This window comes from Rana temporaria, chromosome 1, assembly GCF_905171775.1.
Source record: "Rana temporaria chromosome 1, aRanTem1.1, whole genome shotgun sequence".
In the NCBI taxonomy this organism is placed as follows: domain Eukaryota; kingdom Metazoa; phylum Chordata; class Amphibia; order Anura; family Ranidae; genus Rana; species Rana temporaria.
Window position 1 is genome coordinate 512,357,869 of NC_053489.1, and position 21,339 is coordinate 512,379,207.

The 21,339-nt window shown below is 45.7% G+C and overlaps 1 protein-coding gene across 4 annotated transcripts in view; it reads left to right on the forward strand.

The window, feature by feature from the left end:
- The window catches only part of SCOC (short coiled-coil protein), a 132,386-nt gene that overhangs the window by 84,822 nt on the left and 26,225 nt on the right, over window positions 1-21,339 (forward strand). The window contains exon 1 of one of the 4 annotated variants that reach the window (XM_040331253.1): window positions 10,274-10,358. The exons of 1 other annotated variant lie outside the window; for it this stretch is intronic. In XM_040331253.1, coding sequence (XP_040187187.1) covers window positions 10,346-10,358 — 13 coding nt within the window. In that variant the 5' untranslated portion in view covers window positions 10,274-10,345. 2 more of the 4 variants (XM_040331264.1, XM_040331272.1) reach the window with 2 other exon arrangements.

The following is a 21,339-nucleotide window of genomic DNA, read 5'->3' on the forward strand; positions in this document are numbered from 1 at the left end:
CACTCTAATCTCCAGCGCTGTACCTCAGAAAAGGAAAGTGGGGATGGGAAATTTGAAGCCCAGCAGCCTCAGATACATCTGGATGAGAGGTGCTGACTGCCAAGGGGTGAGTGAGCTCACCATCCATCCCTGTCTGTGACTGAAGTCTCCCCCCTTCCCCCCTTCTCTTTCCTGCCTCTGAGTGAGTACACTAAGGTAAATTAGGCTTCTCAGAGCACTCATTACATCAGAGCTCCCCTTTACACCAGAGGCCACAGTGTCCCCCCTTACATCAGAGTCCTCTCTGAACACCAGAGCATCCCTTATATTAGAGTCCCCAAAGTTCTCCCTTACATCAGAGTCTGCAGGGTCAACCCTTACAGTGATAGGGAACTCTGTGAGTTCAGATTTGAAAGGGGAACTCTGCGGACTCTGCTGTAAAAGGGGAACTCTGTGGACTCTGATTTAAAGGGGGAACTCTGTGGACTCTGATGTAAAAGGGGAACTCTGTGGACTCTGATGTAAAAGGGGAACTCTGTGGACTCTGATGTAAAAGGGGAACTCTGTGGACTCTGCTGTAAAAGGGGGAAATCTCCGGACTCTGATGTAAAGGGGGAACTCTGTGGACTCTGATGTAAAGGGGGACTCTTGTGATTAAGTTCATATGATTAGAAATGTTATTTAATGGTAACATCTATGCATAGTTTATCTATGCAGACTTTGAAAAAAAATGCTATGTGACACTGAAGTGTTCGTGTTTGACTTAAAGAAAAGGTGGCAACACTACTGCCAGACCTCCTCCTGTCAAGAGTTTCCTCCAGTTTTAAGTGCCTTTTAATGGTGTAATGTATATCCATGGTCTACTGTATTGACCTTGGATATCTTTGCAATTTCGCTAAAAGAAGGACCTACACTTTTAAGGAATATAATAGTCTGTCGTTTGTTAATTGCTTTTTTCCCGCCATTTTGAGATCAATATATTACTGTCTGCAGTACAATACTGTCCAAATATTGCTAAAGAGGTTGTGGTAACTGTAACAGGAGTCACTTTTGGGCACAGGTTGAGCCAGGAAATAAAGAGACATACAGTATATTGGATTGTTTTAACATGGACAGTAATCTACCATATATTCATTAAATGTAAAGGATATTGTGACCCAACCAGTCAATACTGACTCTTTTCTATGATTAGCCCTGACTAGTGACATGCTAATTGAGTCAGGGCCTGGAAGACATTTCATTGTCCTTGTGTAAAGGTGTTAATCCAGGTCTGCTCCCAGACCTCTAATTATGTATGCTAAATACTGTTTATGTGTGGAATGTACTTGTCGGAGACAGAGCGTCTGTCTGGGGATGTGGATTGGAAGGAGATCAATGTGTGATGTGTGGGTGGGGAGTTGATTGTTCCTTTAATGCCTTGTACTGTATATAAGACTGAAAGAAACCATTAAAGTGATCATTACATTTGGAACAAGTACAGAGCTGTGTCTCGTCTTGATTCTGGGAAAATGGCATGCCTGCTGATTTGTCTGTGTGTCAGATGAGCTGTCGTGGATGGGATGGAAGGTTGTAAACGGTGGTAACCGTTACAATTGGTGGCTAGCAGCGGGATAATTCCATCGCTTAAAGGACAGCTACAAGGACTACTGGAGAACCGTGGCAGACCAGCCAGCAACCATAAGAAGATGGACGTGATCACAGAACTTGTCCAAATGGATGGAGCCGAAAGACCCAACGTAACGGAAAGGCCCAGCGTAACAGACAGGACCCCGGAGGAGGCAAGCTTTGATCGGGCTGTCAAACTAAGACTGGTACACTATGGTCCTAACCCTCCACCGGAGATCATAGACCGAGTTATAGCTGCTGTGGACGCAAATTGGCTACGGCAAAGACGTTCTGCAGCAGCAGAAGTCACAGCAGCACCAACTGAAAGGAGAAAGAAATATTTTGCTGCTTTTAAGAACTTCATTGAAACTGAAGGGGAGATTGATGGGTACCTTGCTGATTTTGAACGGCAATGTGCCCTACACCGGGTGCCCACAGAGGAATGGGTTACCATTTTGTCTGGGAAATTGTCCGGCCGGGCCAGTGAAGCGTTCAGGGCCATCCCAGACAAGGATATTATGAACTATGGACTGGTAAAAGAAGCACTTTTGGCCAGGTATGCCGTCACACCGGAGGCATACCGGAGGCGGTTCCGAGAGACGAGCAAGCAGACTGGAGACTCATATACCGAGTGGGCATGCCGCCTACACCGCACAGCATTCCACTGGGTCGATGGATGCCAAGCAGAATCCGGGGAAGAGGTGCTGCAGGTGTTCCTGCTGGAGCACTTCTTTGACAAACTGTCCCGGGAAGTCAGAGAATGGGTCCGGGACAGAAACCCTTTCTCCTTGTCTGAAGCAGCTCGCCTGGCGGACGAATGCACAGACGCCCGCAAACTGGACAACTCTGTGGTCAAGACCACAGCTCGGGTGGATTATCGATCAGCGGCACCCCCGCCGGCTATTGCCTACAAACCCCAGTCGGACCGTCCTACCACACCACCTCCAGCGGCCACTTATCCTCAGAAGCCTAGGTTCAACTCCCAGGACTACTCACAGCCCATCAGGTGTTTTGGGTGTAAACAGCTAGGACACAGAAAGCTAGACTGTCCATTGAATCCCCCCAGGCAGTCACAGTCATGGAGACAGCCAGAAAGGGGGAACCCCCACACATCCATGCCTGCGGCCCACTGCGTTGAGGAGGAAGAACATTGGGGCATTCTGCACGAGGCAGATCCGATACAAGCAGCTAACCAGGACAACAGGCAGCAACACAGGCAGACTGTCCGGGTCAATGGAAAGGTAGCCAATGGGCTACGTGATACTGGTGCTACCATGACCCTGCTACAGAAGAAACTCATCCCAGAGAGCCAGCACACCGGAGACACCGTAGCCATATGAGTAGCGGGAGGCACCGTCTTCCGGCTACCCGTTGCCCGGGTTCACCTGGATTGGGTGGTTGGTTCGGGACATATGAATGTGGGGGTGATGAAGGACTTGCCAGCAGATGTACTACTGGGGAATGATTTGGCCCCCCTTGTTTCTGCGTACGCCCCGATGTGTCCCGCTGAAGCCCACACAGTAACTACCTGTGCCCCAACCCGCGTTGCTGGAACCAACTCGCTTGCGGCTGAGACCCAGGTAAGACTATCTTCCCCGACATGTACTGTAGATCCGGCACAATATCACAGTCTAAAATGGGAATGTGACAAGTTGGCCAGTGAGAAATCAGAGATGCAACGACACTACGTCATGTATTATGAGATGTCCCGTGGCTTGAACGTTGAAATGCACAAACAGGCTGAAATTGTCAAAAGATTTGTCAGGTCACCTGTGGCCAGGTGACAAGTGCACCCTGTAGGGGTCAGGGATGCACCACAGGGAAGTGAACCCTATAGCCGACTACTGCTGGCAGGGAGGAAGCGTAACCCAAGATCACCCAGGGCGCGGAGTCTAAGACCCAGTTTTGTATTCACCAGAGCCTTTGATGGTAGGGATGGTCTTGGCCGCAACTGGGTCCAGGTCGCGTTCCCGGGATTCCTCAAGTCACACTCCGCAGGGAGAAGGGGGAAGCAGCCAGCAGGACAAACAGTGGTGATGGACAGGCCGAGGTCAGGGCAACAGGCAGACAAGGATAACCGTGGAACATGCAAATAGTCAGGGGCACAGGCAGACAGGGAAGTCGGGGACAAGCCAAAACGGTACACGGAAGATGATCGTAGCACTCTGCAAACAGGAACTAGCAATACACTGCAGACAGGAACTAAGCATAGGAACACTGTTGAACAGCACTGCAGACCTGTAGAGCAAAGGTTAATATAGGCTTCCTGGGATGGACTAGGGTGGAGCCATACAGGAAGAGGAAGTGATAAGAAGGGAAACCAGAACAGGATCTGCCTCTAATGAACACATGGAGATCAGGTATTCATGACAGTACCCTCCCTCTTACGAGGCCTCCCCCTTCCCCGCCTGGGTCCGGGTTTAGAGGGAAACTTCAGATGAAAATTCTTCAATAGACGAGGTGCAAAGACCTCTGATGCAGGAACCCAAGACCTCTCCTCAGGACCAAAGCCTTTCCAATGAACAAGGTACTGAAGAGCGCCTCTACAGAGTCGGGAATCCAGAACTTGACTGACCTCATATTCCTGATTCTCCTCAGAGACTGGTGCCGTGGTGGGGAGAGGACGAGAGAACCTATTAAGGACTAAAGGCTTCAGAAGGGAAACATGGAAGGAGTTAGAGATTTTGAGGTTTTTGGGAATCTGAAGTTTGAAACAAACTGGATTCAGCTTAGCCATTATGGTGTATGGACCAATGAATCTTGGAGCAAACTTCAGAGAAGGAACTCGGAGCGCCAGACTTTGTCCCCTGGTTGAAGAGAAGGCGGTTTACGCCTGCGGCGGTCAGCAAAGCCTTTGAATTTGTCGGCAGCTGCCCGGAGGGAATCATGGACTTCGCTCCAGATGGAATTGAATGACTCTTGAGCTGAAGCCAAAGCTGGGATATCCAGAGAACAGGTCATGGGAAGTGGAAGTTGAGGATGTCTTCCATAAACTGAGAAAAAGGGTGTTCTCTGCGAACTGGTATTTACATGATTGTTATGGGAAAATTCCGCCCATGGAAGTAGAGAGGACCAATCGTCATGATGAGCGGAGACTAAGGTACGAAGAAAAACCTCTAACTCCTGATTAACCCTCTCCGTCTGCCCATTGGATTGAGGATGGTAAGAAGAGGAAAAATCCAAAGCAATATTGAGGGATTTGCAAAAGGCTCTCCAAAAACGAGACGTAAATTGAACACCCCTGTCCTAAACAATATGAGAAGGAACCCCATGAAGACGGAAAATCTCTCGAACAAAAATGGGGACCAAGGCAGGAGCAGAAGGGAAGGTGATGTTTCTGGGTCCAATACTCCACCTTCTAAATGTATTAGACCTGAGCGTTTCCCGGGCGTAGCGGGCAGGAGGCACGAAGATGGCCCTTGCCTCCACAATAGAGGCACAAGCCCAGAGTTCTGCGTCTAGCACGTTCTTCGGGTGTTAGTCTGGTCCGGCCCAGCTGCATAGGTTCCTCAGCAGGCAGAGGATGGTCCACGGGACGAAGTGAGGGAAGCACAGACTGACTACGACCTAGGGAGTGCTGGTGTCTTTTCTCAATGGACCTCTCCTGAAAACGAATATCGATCTGATTGCACAGGGAGATGACATCGTCCAGACCGACGGGGATGGTTCTTCCCGCTAATTCGTCCTTCACTCGGTCAGAGAGGCCATGTAAAAAGGTAGCGACCAGGGCCTCATTGTTCCAGCTCAATTCAGCTGAGAGTATACGGAACTGAAGAGCATATTGACCCACTGAACGAGATTCTTGGCGGAGACGTAGCAGAGCACTGGCTGCTGAAGAGGCCCGAGCCGGCTCTTCAAAGATGTTCCGAAAGAGCTTTAGGAAGTTGAACAGGCTGGAAACTACCGGATCATTCCTCTCCCACATAGGGGCAGCCCAGGCTAAAGCTTCACCGGAAAGGAGGGAAATAATATAGGCTACCTTTGCCCGATCAGACAAGAAGTTTTGAGGCTGTAGTTCAAAATGGATGGTGCACTGGCTAAGAAACCCCCTGCAGGCCTTGGAGTCTCCAGAAAAACGGACTGGAGGTGGTAGCTTCAGCGAATGCGACTCTGCGACTGGTGCGACGGGCGCAGCCGCTGCCGCTGGTTGTACTTGGGGTTGTAGATTCGGGGCTCCCAACGAGGTCTGAAGCTGATCAAAGCGGGAAGCCAGATCCTGAAGGAAACGCATCACCTGAGCCTGATTAGCTTCATGCGTCTCGAGTCTGTGAACAACGCCCTGTAATGGGTCATCTGCAGGAAGCGGCACGTCGGCCGGGTTCATGGCTGTTCAAACTGTCAGGTCACCTGTGGCCAGGTGACAAGTGCACCCTGTAGGGGTCAGGGATGCACCACAGGGAAGTGAACCCTATAGCCGACTACTGCTGGCAGGGAGGAAGCGTAACCCAAGATCACCCAGGGCGCGGAGTCTAAGACCCAGTTTTGTATTCACCAGAGCCCTTGATGGTAGGGATGGTCTTGGCCGCAACTGGGTCCAGGTCGCGTTCCCGGGATTCCTCAAGTCACACTCCGCAGGGAGAAGGGGGAAGCAGCCAGCAGGACAAACAGTGGTGATGGACAGGCCGAGGTCAGGGCAACAGGCAGACAAGGATAACCGTGGAACATGCAAATAGTCAGGGGCACAGGCAGACAGGGAAGTCGGGGACAAGCCAAAACGGTACACGGAAGATGATCGTAGCACTCTGCAAACAGGAACTAGCAATACACTGCAGACAGGAACTAAGCATAGGAACACTGTTGAACAGCACTGCAGACCTGTAGAGCAAAGGTTAATATAGGCTTCCTGGGATGGACTAGGGTGGAGCCATACAGGAAGAGGAAGTGATAAGAAGGGAAACCAGAACAGGATCTGCCTCTAATGAACACATGGAGATCAGGTAGGCAGACAGACTTGATGCATATTCATGACAAGATTAAATGGGATTTGCGCGCAGGTTGTGCCTTATCTGTCCCAAGAGCATCAGCAACAGGTTTTGGGAGCCATTGAGAGAGCAAAGCAAGTGACTGTTCCAGAACTGAATTCCATTATTCACCTTCACCATCAGCTACCGACCTGGTAAGCCAGATGGCAATGCTTATGGTTTATCCCGGCAAACAGACATCATCCCGGCCTTGGATTATCTTAACATGGACAGTAATCTACCATATATTCTTTAAATGTCTGTAAAGGATATTGTGACCCAACCAGTCAATACTGACTCTTTTCTATGATTAGCCCTGACTAGTGACATGCTAATTGAGTCAGGGCCTGGAAGACATTTCATTGTCCTTGTGTAAAGGTGTTAATCCAGGTCTGCTCCCAGACCTCTAAATATGTATGCTAAATACTGTTTATGTGTGGAATGTACTTGTCGGAGACAGAGCGTCTGTCTGGGAATGTTTCTAAAATTTTTGACCAGTAGCCGCTGCACTCCCCAAGTGTTATAATACATACCTCCCATCATATTGAGATGGGAATGAGAGACACCTATTAGCAAAAGTATGTCGCATAGGACACACCTCCTGTCACGCCCCCTTAAAGGAGAATTATACAAAAAATGATTAGGTAAACCCACAAGTGTTTTTTTTTTTTTTTTACCACTACAGTACTATTACTTTATGTTGGCTTTTGAAATGTACAAATGCAGTCATTTAGAGATTGGATAAAAGGTTTAGCACTGGGAAACACTTTTTGAAAGAGAGTGCATTTTATATACAACTATATAGATCAGACCAAAATGAGGGACAAATAAGGAAAGAAAGACAGAGGGGCTTTGTTCCAAATCAGGGACAGTCCCTTCGAAATCAGGGACAGTTGGAAGCTATGTTAACCACTTGCTTACTGGGCACATATACCTCCTTCCTGCCCAGGCGGAATTTCAGCTTTCGGCACTGTCACGCTTTAAATGAAAATTCTAAATTACATTTGCAAAATAGAGCTTCTTTTTTGCATAATTAACCACTTAAGCAGGTAAAGGACCTTGCCCCTTTTTGCGATTCAGCACTGTGTCGCTTTAACTGACAATTGCGCGGTCGTGCGACGTGGCTCCCAAACAAATTTGACGTCCTTTTTCCCCCACAAATAGAGCTTTCTTTCGGTGGTATTTGATCACCTCTGCGTTTTTTATTTTTTGCGCTATAAACAAAAAAAGAGCGACAATTTTGAAAAAAACACAATATTTTTTACTTTTTGCTATAATAAATATCCCAATTTTTTATTTATTTTTTAAACATTTTTCTTTCTCAGTTTAGGCCGATACGTATTCTTCTACATATTTTTGGTTAAAAAAAAATCGCAGTAAGCGTATATTGATTGGTTTGTGCAAAAGTTATAGCGGCTACAAAACAGGGGATAGAATTCTGAAAAAAAATTTTTTACTAGGAATGGCTGCGATCTGCAATTTTTGTCAGGACTGCGATATTGTAGCGGACACATCGGACACTTTTGACAAATTTTTGGGACCATTCACATTCATACAGTGAACAGTGCTATAAAAATGCACTGATTACTGTATAAATGTGACTGGCGGGGAAGAGGTTAACACTAGGGGGTGAGGAAGGGGTTAAATGTGTACCCTGGGAGTGGTTCTTACTGTGGGGGGAGGGGACTGACTGGGAGAGGTGACTGATCTGTGTCCCTATGTACAAGGGACACAGCATCGATCTCCTCTCTCCCTGACAGGACGTCGAGCTCTGTGTTTACACACAGTGCTCCACGTCCCTGCTCTGTCACTGCCGGGTACCTGGCGGACATCGTGGCCGCCAGGCACGCGCATCGGCATCTCAGTGACGCGCCGGGCACGAGCACACCCCCCAGTGGCCGGAGGACCGGAGGCAGTAAAAAGGCCTCCCGGCATTGTAGAGCCACCTTGTGGCCGTCTTTTTACAATGGCCCGGGTCTGAAGTAGTTAAAGGGGTTGTAAAGGTTCATTTATTTATTTTTAAATAACAAACATGTCATAATTACTTCCTCTGTGCAAAGATTTTGCACAGAGAAGCCCCAATCCTCCTATTCTGGGGTCCCTGAGTGGCACTCCTGGCTCCTCCCCTTCATAGGTGCACTTGTACGGGCATGCTCCCGAGTCCTGCTGTTGCGTCTATTGGCACAGACAATGAGTTCAGGTAAGTAAAAGGGGGGTTCTGGGGGGGTAGGTTTGCCACCTGTCCAGGATTCACCGGGACAGTCCGGGTTTTGAATCACGTGTCCGGGTTTCAGTCTACCTGAAACCCAAACACATTATTGAGACAGGAATGTAGCTCAGAACAGGGCCTGACAGGAGGGTGAGGGGGCGCTATGTGCTATTCTCTTTGGAGTGCCCAAAGGTCTCCCGGCTCTGTTACAATTCTATACTATATATTAAAAAAAAAATGTTTTTGCGGTGTGCCGTTAAGGTCTTCGGGTTTGGCTTGAAGAAAAACTGTCAATCCTATCTGGGGGGGCTGCTGCACTCCAGAAGGTTTTTCACCTTAAAGCGGGAGTTCACCCGAAATTTTTTTTTTAACATTAGATTGATGCTCATTTTGTCAAGGGGAATCGGTATTTTTTTTTAAATCGAAGCTGTACTTACCGTTTTAGAGAGCGATCTTCTCCGCCGCTTCCGGGTATGGGCTGCGGGACTGGGCGTTCCTATTTGATTGACAGTCTTCCGACAGGCTTCCGACGGTCGCATACATCGCGTCACGAGTAGCCGAAAGAAGCCGAACGTCGGTGCGGCTCTATACGGCGCCTGCGCACCGACGTTCGTCTACTTTCAGAAAATCGTGACGCGATGGATGCGACCGTCAGAAGCCTGTCAATCAAAATAGGAACGCCCAGTCCCGCAGCCCATACCCGGAAGCGGCGGAGAAGATCGCTCTCTAAAACGGTAAGTACTGCTTCGTTTTAAAAAAAAATACCCGATTCCCCTTGACAAAATGAGCATCCATCTAATGTTAAAAATTAACATTTCCGGGTGAACCTCCACTTTAAGGCATAGAATGCCTTAAAGTGAAAATCTGTGAGGGTTTCCAACCCCTTTAATATGATAATTTGCTACTAATGACTCAATCCTCCCAACATTTTGAGATGGGAATGAGGGACACCTACTAACAAGCGTATGTAGGCATAGGACACGCCTCTTGCCATGCCCCCTTAAAGGAGAATTAACCCCCAAAAAAATATTAAATCCACAAGTGCTTTTTTTTACCACTACTATTCCTATATATTGGCTTTAAAAATTTACAAATGCAGCAATTTAGAAATTGGATGAAAGGTTTAGCAATGGGAAACTCTTTTTGAAAGATAAAAAGTGCATTTTATATACAACTATATGGATCAGACCAAAATGAGGAACAAATGAAGAGGAAAGAGGGACATTGCTCCAAATCAGGGACAGTCCCTAAAAATCAGGGACAGTTAGGAGCTATGGTGACTCCTTGTTTGGAGAATCATAAGCCTGTGCAGTGGAATCAGGAACGAGGCTTGGTATTGTCTACTCTAGACTGAGGCATGGCTATTCCCCCAGATCGAGGCTTGGCTTTACTAGTCAGCTCCAGGAGCATAAACTGGACTCGGTGCTCCGTTTGTTTGCTCTCGTATCTATGAGGTGACTAAGGGAGGAACAGGAACTGTAGCGTCATGACAGTACAGCCCCGGTGGGCTTGCATTTAGAAATACACAGACTGGTCTTCGATAAAATGGCCGCTGTGCCAGAGCTATTGATGAACGTAATAGGTGTACGTCATGACGCTGGGAGGTACGTACGGCTATCTTTCCTGCTGTCGCAGAGGAGGGTCCAGGCGGTGTTGGTATATAGAATATTATACATTGATAGACGGAGCTGAGCATCGGCTGTGAGGTGAGGTGAGGTGAGGCCATAGAGCACAATCCTCAGCACTGCTCTGTATTCCGCCATTGTTATGGAGCGGGGACACGGGGGGTGTATCTAGGTGTGCTGTATTCCCATTCAGCTGTCATTAGGGCACTGACCATGTACATGGGATGGGATTGGGAGATCATATAGACTTGGGGGGGTTCAGAATCATTTCTGTCCTTTAGGTATTAGGAACAATTGGGACTCATTCACAAAACCACTGAGCTTACATTCCTATTTTCTGCATGAAAGATTCTGATTCTTAATTGATCCTGCGTAAAGTACGTATCTTGCGTTTTGTGCATATGTAATATCGGCAGATCTACGTGTGTAAGATACGCAGCGCCGTCCTACTTTCTTAAAGTGGAGGATCACCCAAAAACTCAATTTTTAACATTAGATTGAGGCTCATTTTGTGGAGGGGAATCGGGTGGTTGTTTTTTTTTTTAAAACGAAGCAGTACTTACCGTTTTAAAGATAGATCTTCTCCGCCACTTCCGGGTATAAGCTGCGGGACTGTGCGTTCCTATTTGATTGACAGGCTTCCGACGGTCGCCTACAGCGTGTCACGATTTTTCGAAAGTAGCTGAACGTCGGTGCGCAGGCGCCGGATAGAGCCGCACCGACGTTCGGCTTCTTTCGGCTACTCGTGACGCGATGTATGCTGTCAATCAAATAGGAACGCCCAGTCCCGAAGACCATACCCAGAAGCGGCGGAGAAGATCTATCTCTAAAACGGTAAGTACTGCTTCGATTTAAAAAAAAAACACCCGATTCCCCTTCACAAAATGAGCCTCAATCTAATGTTAAAAATTGTTTTTCGGGTAAACTCCCGCTTTAATGCAGCGCACATTTACGTATGTAGACGGCGACGCGGGCTGTGTATGGGATCATTGATGGAGTGCTGCGTTTAGATACGCATAAAACTACACACAGTACACATCTAAATGCAGATTTGGATTTATTTTATTTTTTTTTGCCCATGTGAATGAGCCCTTAGAGCAGTGATGGCGAACCTTGGCACCCCAGATGTTTTGAAACTACATTTCCCATAATGCTCCAGTACACTGCAGAGAGCATGATCATTATGGGAAATGTAGTTCCAAAACATCTGGGGTGCCAAGGTTCACCATCACTGCCTTAGAGTATACTATGGCAAACTCTAGGAATACACACATGTGACATGAAGAGGAACCCTGAGATATGACAAGGTAAGTTTGGTGTGGTCAGTGGTGAGATCAGTGTGGTCAGCAATGAGAATCAATTTAAAAACAAATGATGCTGAAGCTCCATGTGATTTAAGGCTGCATTCACAAGTGCGTTTCTTTGTGTTCTGTGGTAGTTTGTTGGGTTCTGCCAACTAATGAAATGTTGAGTTTGTAGCGGGCAGTGTCTTGCCATGCACTGGATGTCATTGCCATCAGTAGTTTTTGGCCAATGCAGTGAACTAGTACCATAAGCTGTGCACACACTTTGACTTTAAATCACAAGGGTATATAGGGGGATATATATATATATATTTGCAGAGGCCCTAGAGCAGGGATATGCAATTAGCAGACCTCCAGCTGTTGCAAAACTACAAGTCCCATCATGCCTCTGCCGTCTGTGTGTCATGCTTGTGGCTGTCAGAAACTTGCTATGCCTCATGGGACTTGTAGTTCTGCAACAGCTGGAGGTCCGCTAATTGTATATATATCCCTGCCCTAGAGAATAAAATGGTGGGTGTTGCATATTTTTATGTCACACAATATTTGCACAGCAGAAGAAAATGCACTTGAATTTTTTGACACCCTTCTGCCTCCTGTAAAAGTAATCCAGCGAGTCTTCAGCCATTATTACTTTTATTTTGTGCAGAATCGCTGACCCTAACAGATGATCTCTCATGATCATTGCTGCAGCAATCACTGGGCTATCGCTCTTTCTGTTCAAGGACGTTTATAAACGTATGGCGGACAGGAAGTGCTTAGAATAAAAAAGCTCTTCTTTTTTTTTTTTTACACCTAACTGCAGATCATTTTTGTTATGTATTTGCATCACTTGAGTTCATGCCTTGCTGTGTAGCTCCTGTTTTATCACTTCAAAGTCTTGGTGGTGTTTGTTTACGTGGCTGTAGATACAGGGCACCTGGTTTGGCATCTGTGTGGTGGCTGCAGTACCCCGGGTTGGCATTTAAGTGGCTTGAGTAATATATCATTCTCTAATTGGATTGGAGGGTGGTGACTTCATGCTGTATACTTCATCCAATCAGAGATTACTATGCATTCATTCAGAAAATGCAAAGTGATTAACTAAAGGCAAATGGCCTGTGAAGTTGCTCTAGATCTGAGGGGAACATGCAAGGGGGAAAAAAAACATTTTTGCTTGAATATGATTGGATGTTAGAAATCAGCAGATCTTCCCCTCAGATTCAGTGCACAGTATAGTTACCTTTAGTAATTCAACCTCAAAGCGTTCTCTGTATGGCACCAATGCCAAGCAGTCGACCTCCAGTGTTCACAGCGCATAATGGCGGCCACTAAGCATGGGAGCGAGTGTAGTAGCGGTGTCTAACGTCGGTGATTTCCAGCTGCCAGGGGGATCAGCCAGGTATGAGGTGACGTCAGCGCGTCGCTCCACCCTGGCAGGGACTAGGACAGAGCAACACGCTGACGTCACCTCGTGTATTCCGTTCTTCTGGGACATGAGGGGTTTGTCTGGTTGTGCGCTGGCCGGAACACCAGACTTAAGGCTTTTAATGCACATTGAATATGTAAGTGCATTGCTTTTTTTTTTAAACGCCTAAAAGGTTTTACCCTGTATGGAGCTTCTTTGTTTTTTATAGAAATCCATCCATCTCTGAGTGAAGGAGAGGCGCTCTGTAGACAGGTGTACCTTTACACTGGGAGAAAGACCCAGGCTGGGTTTAAACCAAACGCACTGTTTGATCCCCTGTAACAGGGGATAATTTGGAGCTTGTAAGAAGCAAAAGATATTATAAGATTGATCTGTGGAATACAGTTTTAGCGCAATTCTATTTTTCCATTTAACCACTTAAGGACCGGACCTTTAGGCAGCTAAATGACCCAAGGGGTTTTTACAATTCGGCACTGCGTTGCTTTAACAGACAATTGCGCGGTCGTGCGACGTGGCTCCCAAACAAAACTGGCGTCCTTTTTTCCCCACAAATAGAGCTTTCTTTTGGTGGTATTTGATCACCTCTGCGTTTTTTATTTTTTGCGCTATAAACAAAAATAGAGCGACAATTTTGAAAAAAATGCTATATTTTTTCTTTTTGATATAATAAATATCCCCCAAAAACACATCTAAACATTTTTTTTTTCCCTCAGTTTAGGCCGATACGTATTCGTTTACCTATTTTTGGTAAAAAAAATCGCAATAAGCGATTATCGATTGGTTTGCGCAAAATTTATGGCGTTTACAAAATAGGGGATAGTTTTATTGCATTTTTATAATTTTTTTTTTTTTTACTACTAATGGCGGCGATCAGCGTTTTTTTTTCGTGACTGCGACATTATGGCGGACACTTCGGACAATTTTGAATTTTTTTGGGGATCATTGTCATTTTCACAGCAAAAAATGCATTTAAATTGCATTCTTTATTGTGAAAATGACAGTTGCAGTTTGGGAGTTAACCACAGGGGGCGCTGTAGGAGTTGGTGTTCACTTAGTGTGTGTTTACTACTGTAGGGGGGTGTGGCTGTAGTCTAAGTAGTCTAAGTCTCCCTTATATAAGGGATCACTCGATCGATACGCCGCCACGGGGAAGCCGTGTTTACATACGGCTCTCCCCGTTCTTCAGCTCCGGGAGCGATCGCAACGGAGAGGCTATAAACGAATAGCCGCGCCGTCGTCCCGGATCGCTCCCTGAGGGGATCCGACCGCCGCATGTAGCGGGACGGGTCCTGATCGGACCCCCGACCCACGTCTAGGCAGGGACGTACATGTACGTTGATGTGCCATTCTGCCAACGTATATCTACATGAGGCGGTCGGGAAGTGGTTAAAGTTTGCATTTTCAGGAGAGATCAGATTGTCAGTCACCATATTATTTCAGCACAGCATTCCTTTAGGCCGGGTTCACACGTGTGCAGCCACGGGTTCGTGCCAGGCATCCATTGTACAATGATTCCGGTCCAAATCTTAGCCTGAATTCGCACCTGAACTGGACCCAAGGACACACTTTCAATCCAGACCGTGGCTGCCCCGTATGTGTGTGAACTGGTTCCATTCAGACCCTGTCACACTCTCCTGTCATGAAAATTGGTTTTACCCCTGATATGGCACTGCATTACTTTAACTGACAGGTGCACGGTCGTGCGACACTGTACATGCCCAAATAAAATGTATGTCGTCCACACACACACACACACACAAATAGAGCTTTCTTATAGTGGTATTTGATCACCTCTGCGTTTTTTTTTTTTTTGCTAGTAATGGTGGCGATCAGCAACTTCTAGCAGGACTGCGCAATAGCAGCAGACAAATCGGACACCCAACTGACACTTTTTGGGGACCAGTGGCACTATTGTCTATGATAGTGATCAGTGCTAAAACATATGACCTGTCACTGTACTAATGACTGGGAAAGGGTTAACAGGGGTGATCAAAGGGTTAACTGTGCTTACTCACTGTGGGGGAGCTACTTTGACTAGGGGAAGGCAAAGATCCATGTTCCTGCTTTGCAGAGAAGCAGGATCAATACCTTCCCTTCTGACAGTGTGCTTTGTTTACATTTGTCGTTCTGCCTGTTCCCTGTGTAATTGGTGGGTGCCAGTGGACATCAAGTTCGATGTGCACTTTTTCTAAAGAATATAGAAAGGGCAAGATGACAGATATACAAGTAAAACTTATGTAGGGAGATTTGTTTCACCTCGGTCTATCATCTGAGGCTGTTCACTTCACTGGGTATATGTGAGGGTTTACATCCACTTTAAGTATTTAGACGTTTTTCTGGAGTTTGGCTTTAAAGCTAAACAGCATCTTTGTTGCAGTTACACTTCTACTGTGTCATTGTCTCAGTATCCTCTGTAATTATCATACTTATTGGTCCCTGACCCAAGGAAACATTACACATAAATCCTCTGAGCCACTTGTCTCAGAAGATTTTAGCTAGCAATTCGGCAGGTTTTGTGGGTAATATCTCGCTTGATCAGGGTAGCCTAGTACACATGATGAGGAAATCGCACGAAAAATACTGCTTTCTGAGCGATTGGACGATAATTTGATCATTCGCACACAGCTTTCGAAAGCCAATCATGACCTTTAATGCAAAATGTTCCGAAGGGACAAGCACGAAAAACGTTCTCATACGATAAACTGCTGATCTGCATATTTGTTGCCGTTTAATGCCACCGATCGAAGTCAATGGATCAGCATTGCAGCCAATAGATCTGCATTTTCATGAGAGATCATTACGTCCCTTCCGAAATTGTATTTTGTTGTATGAGAGATTAATAACCTATTCTTTTCCAATATGAGACTAGCATGAAAACAATTATATTCTCATTGTACCAGCCTTAAAGGGGTTGTAAAGGAATTTTTTTTCCCCCTAAATAGCTTCCTTTACCTTAGTGCAGTCCTCCTTCACTTGCCTCATCCTTCAATTTTGCTTTTAAATGTCCTTATTTCTTCTGAGAAATCCTCACTTCCTGTTCTTCTGTCTGTAACTTCACACAGCAATGCAAGGCTTTATCCCTGGTGTGGAGAAAGCCTCTTGAGGGGGCGAGCAGGAGTGTCAGGACGCCCACTAACGCATAGCTCCTTTCTCTATCTGCAAAGTAGAGTGTCCTGACTTGCCTGCTCACCCCCTCAAGAGGCTTTCTCCACACCAGGGAGAAAGCCTTACATTACGGTGTTGAGTTACAGACAGACGAAACAGGAAGTGAGCATTTCTCAGAAGAAATGAGGACATTTTAAAAGCAAAAATCAAAGGATGAGGTAAGTGAAGGAGGACTGCACTAAGATAAAGGAAGCTATTTGGGGGGGGAAAAAAATCCTTTACAACCCCTTTAAGTGCCGGTTTACACTACAGCGACTTGAGGTCTGACAGGTCAGATCCCAAGTCGCCCCAAGTCTCTTGACATAAAAAATTCCATTATAGTTAATGAGAGCCATCTTAATGCACACTACTGAAGTTTCTCTGACTTCAGAAAAGGTTCCTGTACTACTTCAAGGCGACTTCTATGCAACTTGTACCCATAGATTTCAATGAAAGTTGCCTCAAGTCGGTTCTCCATTTTAACTGAAGCAACTTTACAGGAAAAGAAAATAGTTTACTCAGGCAAACCCCTCCCACAGAGCTGATTATTCTGTGATTGGCCACAGCCAAAGTCGCCTGTCCTGGAGGCAACTTTAAGTCGTGTTGTAAGTTGCTCAAAATCAGGCTGAAGTCGCCTCCAAATCGCCTTGAAAAATCACGCTGTAAGTCGGGTTGCCCCGGGAATAAGGCTTGCAGCAGATACTATGGGAGGGAGACTCTACTATATGAGTGTAACTGTAGCAAAATTGTAGTTATATTTTGGTCCATTCAGTAGGGCAGAGTTCGACAATTCCCGGGCGCAAGGTCGCAATTGCGACTAGAATTAGCGACCTGGGGTATCCTGCGTCTCCTCCCTCCCCGCTGCGCGATCACAGAGCCCCGCTGCGGCCGGTAATTGAGGCCGCGGCTTTACGTCGCCACCCCCTTCCACTGTCTGCCACCGCATCCTCACCCCGCCAGCCAATCACAGCGCCTCTCACCCTCAGCACCGAGTCAGGCACGGAGGAGGCGTGGAACAGAGAGACGGCCAGTCCCCGGCCACGTGTTCTACCCAAGAGACACGCTTCCCCGTGTGCCTACGTCACAGGCCCTTTCCAAAGACTACAACACCCGGCATTCTCTAAGTCACGGAACACTACAATATTGTTCCGTTTTTGTTTTTCTGTGTAACGTCTATTTTTTTTTTATGACTTAAATGTTTCCACGTTGCTGTACGATTTATTTTTTATTTTTTTAACTAAATATTGTATAAGTCTGTAAAGGGTTGAGTGGAGGGGGTGGCGGAGTGATATACATATGGGAAGCATTGCATGAAGGGGACGTACGGACGTGAGCTGTACGTGTCTGCAGGTTGCTAAGGATCCGGTGCGGAGGGAGAAGTGAAGTGGCTGGTCAATGATCCCGTTCTATGTAGTTCCATTCAGCGCGTTTCCGGTTTTGGAATATTGTCTGAGGGATAATTGATGTGGCGGGCTGTGTGGTGTGTGGGGCGGCACGGGGGAGCGGGAATACTGCACCTTTTTATCACTGGGGAGGGGGGGGAATACCGCTCTCCTCTATTCCCAATCCCAACCTTTGTTGTTGGAGCTCCTCACCTTATACAGCCCGGGGAGGGAGGGAGCCCCGTCTGAATTTTATTTATCCCCCCAACATTAACTACTTTGAAGGTTTTACCCCCTTTCTGACCGGGACATTTTTTGCAATACCGCACTGCGTTGCTTTAACTGGCGATTGTGTGATCGTGCATCGTTGTACCCAAATAAAATTGACGTCCCTTTTTTTTTTTCCCACAAATAGAGCTTTCTTTTGGTTGTGTGGGGGGAGCTGATTTTAATAGCTTCATATAGCCTTTTTTTAATAGCTTTTTTATTTCAAGTAAAACTTTTTTTTTTTTTTTTTACCACTTCCATACAGGACATTTTCACCCCCTTCCTGCCCAGACCAATTTTTCGTTTTCAGCACTGTCGCTCTTTGAATGACAATTGCGTGGTCGTGCGACGTGGCTCCCAAACAAAATTTACACCCTTTTTCCCCCACAAATCGAGCTTTCTTTTGGTGGTATTTGATTACCTCTGCGTTTTTTTGCTCTAAACAAAAGAGCGACAAGTTTGAAAAAAAAACACTATATTTTACTTTTTGATTTAATAAATATCTTGTTATTTAAAAAAAAAAAAAAAAAAAAATTTCCGCAGTTTAGGCCGATACGTATTCTTCATATTTTTGGCACAAAAAAAATTAATCGCAATAAGCGTATTTGATCGGTTTGCACAAAAGTTCTAGCATCTAAAAAATAGGGAATATAATTATGGCATTTTTATTTTTTTACTAGTAATGGCGGCGATCTGGCTTTTTTTTTTTATTATTGTGACCGTGACATTGCGGCGGACACTTTTGACACGTTTTTGTGACCATTCACATTTACACAGTGATAAGTGCTATAAAACTGCACTAATTACTGTGTAAATGTGACTGGCAGAGAAGGGGTTAACACTAGGGGGCGCTAAAGGGGTTAAATATGTTCCCTAAAGTGTGTTCTTACTGTAGGGGGAGGGGAGGAGATCGATGTGTGTTCCTCTGTACTGGGAACACACATCTGTCTCCTCACCGCTGACAGGACATGGATCTGTGTGTTTACTCACACAGATCCATGGTCTTGCCGTGATTGCGGACAATTGCGGGTGCCCGGCGGACATCGCAGCCACCGGGCATGCGCACCGGGTCCCGAGCAATGTGGCGCCCGAGAAGGCTAGGACCTCATATGACATCCAGTCTGAGGGTTCCCACCGGCGTCATTTTACAATGTCTCGGTAGGGAACGGGTTAATTAAAATGATTTTATTATTTGTCATCTCCCTGCTTGGCCTCTTTCACCTCCCTTTTTATATATATTTTTTTATTCTAACACCCTAGAGAATAAAATGGCGGTCATTGCAATACTTTCTGTCACACCGTATTTGCACAGCGGTTGAAAAAAAAAAACACTATTTTTTTACTTTTTGCTATAATAAATATCCCCTTTAAAAAAAAAAACGTTTTTTTATTTGTTTAGTCCGATATGTATTTTTCTTCATATTTTTGGTAAAAAATCGCTATAAGCGTATAGTAATCGCTTTGCGCAAACGTTATAACGCCTACAAAATAGAGGATAGAATTATTACTTTTTTTTTTTTTAATAGTAATGGCGGCAATCTGTGATATTACGGCGGACACTTTTGACACATTTTTGGGACCATTTATACAGCGATCCCTGCTATAAAAATGCACTGATTACTGTATAAATACTGTGGGGAGAAGATACTGACTGGGGGAGGTGACCGATGGTTGTCCCTATGTACAAGAGACACAGCATCTGTCTCCTCTCCCTAACAGGACGTGGAGCTCTGTGTTTACACACAGAGATCCACATCCCTAGCTCTGTGACTGCCGATCGCGGTTGCTCGGCGGACATTGCAGCCGCCAGGCACGCGCATCAGGACCTGTGTGACGCAGCAGCCGCGCGTGTGCCCCCCCCCCAGTGGCGTGCGGCCGGAGGCCGTATATAGACGGCCTCCCGGCAGATTAGAGCCATCTTGCGGCCGTAAATAGTCGGCCGCCGGGTGGCTAGTGGGGTTAATAAGAGCTCTCGACTCTTCCCAGTTAATCACTTGACATTTTTTTTGTAGCTTTTATAAAGGGCTAATGACAAGAGAAATTGTTTTGCATACTTGCGGAATATTTTTTGTTTGAGAAATGCTGCATACTTGCCCTTTGGATCTCGGTATTTTAAGCTTGAAGATGGAAATTCATATCAGAATAGTTGAGTCAGTAAATACGGACTCAGTGCTGACAAGCATAGTAAACCTATTCAATATTTGTGTAAAGAGAAGCAAAGATGAAGAGGTTCTCCCAATGCTGTGATGTGATCTCTCCAATAAAAAAACATTTGGACTATCTGAAGATCCATGGTGTGTTGGTAAATGTTTATACTGGTGTATTGTGATTGTGTGCACTAACATACATTTAAATATGTGTTGTTGTTGTTTTGGATAAATTTGTGTTTGATAAATGGCTGCAAACAGAAAAAGAAAGGAGGGCGCACCGACCTAGTGCATTACCACTTTTTTTTTTTTATTAAGACGGAATATAAGCAATAGTCCTACTCACAAGGAAAGTTGAGTAAGCGCTTATCACACAGCTGGACTGGACCTTGCGGCACCTGCCAGTAGAACCTCAGACACCTGGATGACTCACACGTTTCCAGGGCGCACCCTCTTCCGCTATGATTGGACACAGTGGGAGCCACAGTGGGAGCCAGTCAGCGGGTCAAACGCCCATGATCGCTCGGGTAAATGACAGAACGGTGGTGTAAACAAGGCAGACCATCTTTCTGTCACGGAGGAAGAGCTCTGTGATTCCTACTAATCGGGAACACCAATCTTTCGTCTGTCAGCACCCCACACACAGTTAGAAAGCGCACATAGGGAATACATTTAACCCCTTCCCTGCCAATGTCATTTATATAGTGTCGGTGCATTTTTTTTTTTTTAACACTGATCCCTGTATTGGGTGTCACTGGTCCCCCAAAAGTGTCACTTAGTGTTCAATTTGTCCACCGCAATGTCGCAGTCCAGCTAAAAAAATCACTGATGGCCGCCATTACTAGTAAAAAAATTCAAAGTCCCTAAATCTATCCCATAGTTTTGTAGACGAAAAAACGTTTGCGCAGGCCAATCAAAATACGCTAATTGTTTTTTATTTAATTACCAAAAATATGGAGCAGAATGCATATAAATTGATGAATATTTTTTTTTTTATTGGACATGTTCTATAGCAAAGTATAGTAAAACATTTTTTTTCTTTTGTTTCCCCAAATTATTGCTCTTATTCATTTTTTGAGCTAAAAACAAAAAAAACGCAGAGGTGATCCAAATACCACCAAAATAAAGCTCTATTTGGGGAGCTTAATTTTGTTTGGGTACAACATCGCACGACCGCGCAATTGTCAAAGTAATGCAGTGCCGTATCGCAAAAAATGGCCTGGTCATTTAAGGGGGTAAATCCTTCCGGGGCTGAAGTGTTTAAATAAAAATGTTTCCTTTTACAATCACTTTAAGCCCTATTGTGGCTGT